The sequence below is a fragment of the Cyberlindnera jadinii genome (assembly GCF_001661405.1).
Source record: "Cyberlindnera jadinii NRRL Y-1542 unplaced genomic scaffold CYBJAscaffold_59, whole genome shotgun sequence".
NCBI lineage: Eukaryota > Fungi > Ascomycota > Saccharomycetes > Phaffomycetales > Wickerhamomycetaceae > Williopsis > Williopsis jadinii.
In genome coordinates, this window is record NW_017963710.1 from 1 (window position 1) to 1,648 (window position 1,648).

At 39.0% G+C, this 1,648-nt stretch overlaps 1 protein-coding gene across 1 annotated transcript; it reads left to right on the plus strand.

The window, feature by feature from the left end:
- Positions 1-1,097: 1,097 nt before the first annotated feature.
- CYBJADRAFT_175942 (uncharacterized protein) lies at positions 1,098-1,326 on the plus strand (the record flags this gene model as incomplete). The annotated part of the gene is made up of 2 exons (XM_020216755.1): positions 1,098-1,147; positions 1,209-1,326. 2 exons carry the CDS (start codon positions 1,098-1,100, stop codon positions 1,324-1,326), a joined length of 168 nt encoding a protein of 55 aa, XP_020067623.1.
- Between the last annotated feature and the right edge of the window lie 322 nt (positions 1,327-1,648).

The following is a 1,648-nucleotide window of genomic DNA, read 5'->3' on the forward strand; positions in this document are numbered from 1 at the left end:
TCACAACGGAGCTCTCAATTCTCTGATCTAAACGTGATCAGAGAAGTACACTGCTTCTTGGAGTTCTGAGGTACGTTTTGTTTGCTGTATTCATTGGGCCTTAGGAAAAGAGCACAACATCAAGCTGGTAACATGGTGCTTTGATCGATACTGAAACGTCTTCATAGAGTTAGACTTTGGTAATTTATATGATTCCGATATGTTGCGAATTACTGTAGGTTGCTCATTTGTTGAAGAGTGTCGTCAAATTAACAGTATCTTTCAGACAATGGGTTTCATCTCTCTGACCTTTTTACAGTTAAGCCACGTCAAAATTCATAGAATATCTCACTATAACTGCTCAGCAATGATTAAGATGTACCCAAATTGTGACCTACTTATCATCAACTGCTCAAAGTTCAACTGTGATGCTTGAATACAGGTACCTGTTGTTACTCTTGGCTTTTGAACTTTGACATGACCAAACCTATCAATCACCAACCCATCAGTTTTCCAGACTTTTCACTTTGAGTCGCACAGCCTAGTTCATTATTTCTGCATCATGTAGTGTATGTCTTTCATGATAGATTCACGCTGATGTTATCTTGACGAGTATGAATCGACCGTTGTTGATGCTCATTGGGTCTTTGTAAATGAAGTCATCCAGTCCTGCCACATTGCGCTGATTCCACATGCAATGCATAGTTGTTTGCTTATTTGTATATGACAAAGAGCTATACTTCTTGTACTTTAAATCCACTCTCTATGAATCAAAGCTGTTGTCATTGAACGTTGGGGAAGTAGTTGTCATTGATGCGTTGCTATGGTTTCACATTTGCTGACTGCGACCATCCGAACATCAAAATTGAGCGGGGTTGAGAAAAAACATCAACAAAGCAAGGGGACTTACTTATATCAACGCACTTTTTCCATTGGCAGTTCAAGCATTGAGTCTTTGGAAGATGATGGTTTTAGGATGGAATGCTGCTACGTATCACATGAGGTTATTCCAAATGATTTGAAAGGCTTTGAGTGACTGTGAAAGTCGCAACAACAGCGCTAGAGGAAGAGATGAGAGTTTTAAAGATCTCAACTATTGTACAAGAATTTGTCTTCCAATGAGAGCTTTGAAGTTTGACACGTTTATCAATGGATCATATGGACCACCGTGATTACTTTTCTACGCAAGGAACTGGGTAAAAAACTACCACTCTGTCTCATGCATAAAGTATAGAGAGGTCTCCTTGGCTGAAGATTCTAACAGCTAGGGATCAACACATCTATGTATTTGAATTGGCATTTCCATTGGTTCTCAACAAGAACAACTTGATGAAGTGTACACAGTGATTGTATAGATATCATTGTCTTTCCACTTTCTGCGATTTGATGGTACTTCTTGGTATTGATTTGTATTTCGTTGTCTGTGAAACGCAAACTTGATATGGGTCGTGAAATAGCGAAGTCTTATACGACACAATTGGCATATCAAGTACACATCAGCAATGACACATTAGTGAAGGCATGTCTATGTTTTGTGATTGGTGTGGAAGCTTTCTCATCACTCTTCACTTAGCTACACCAAGTTCCAATCAGACTTGATTATGTTCACCGTGATTCATGATGACACTTATATTCTCACAACTCAAGCTCAAGAACATTTGTGCACTTC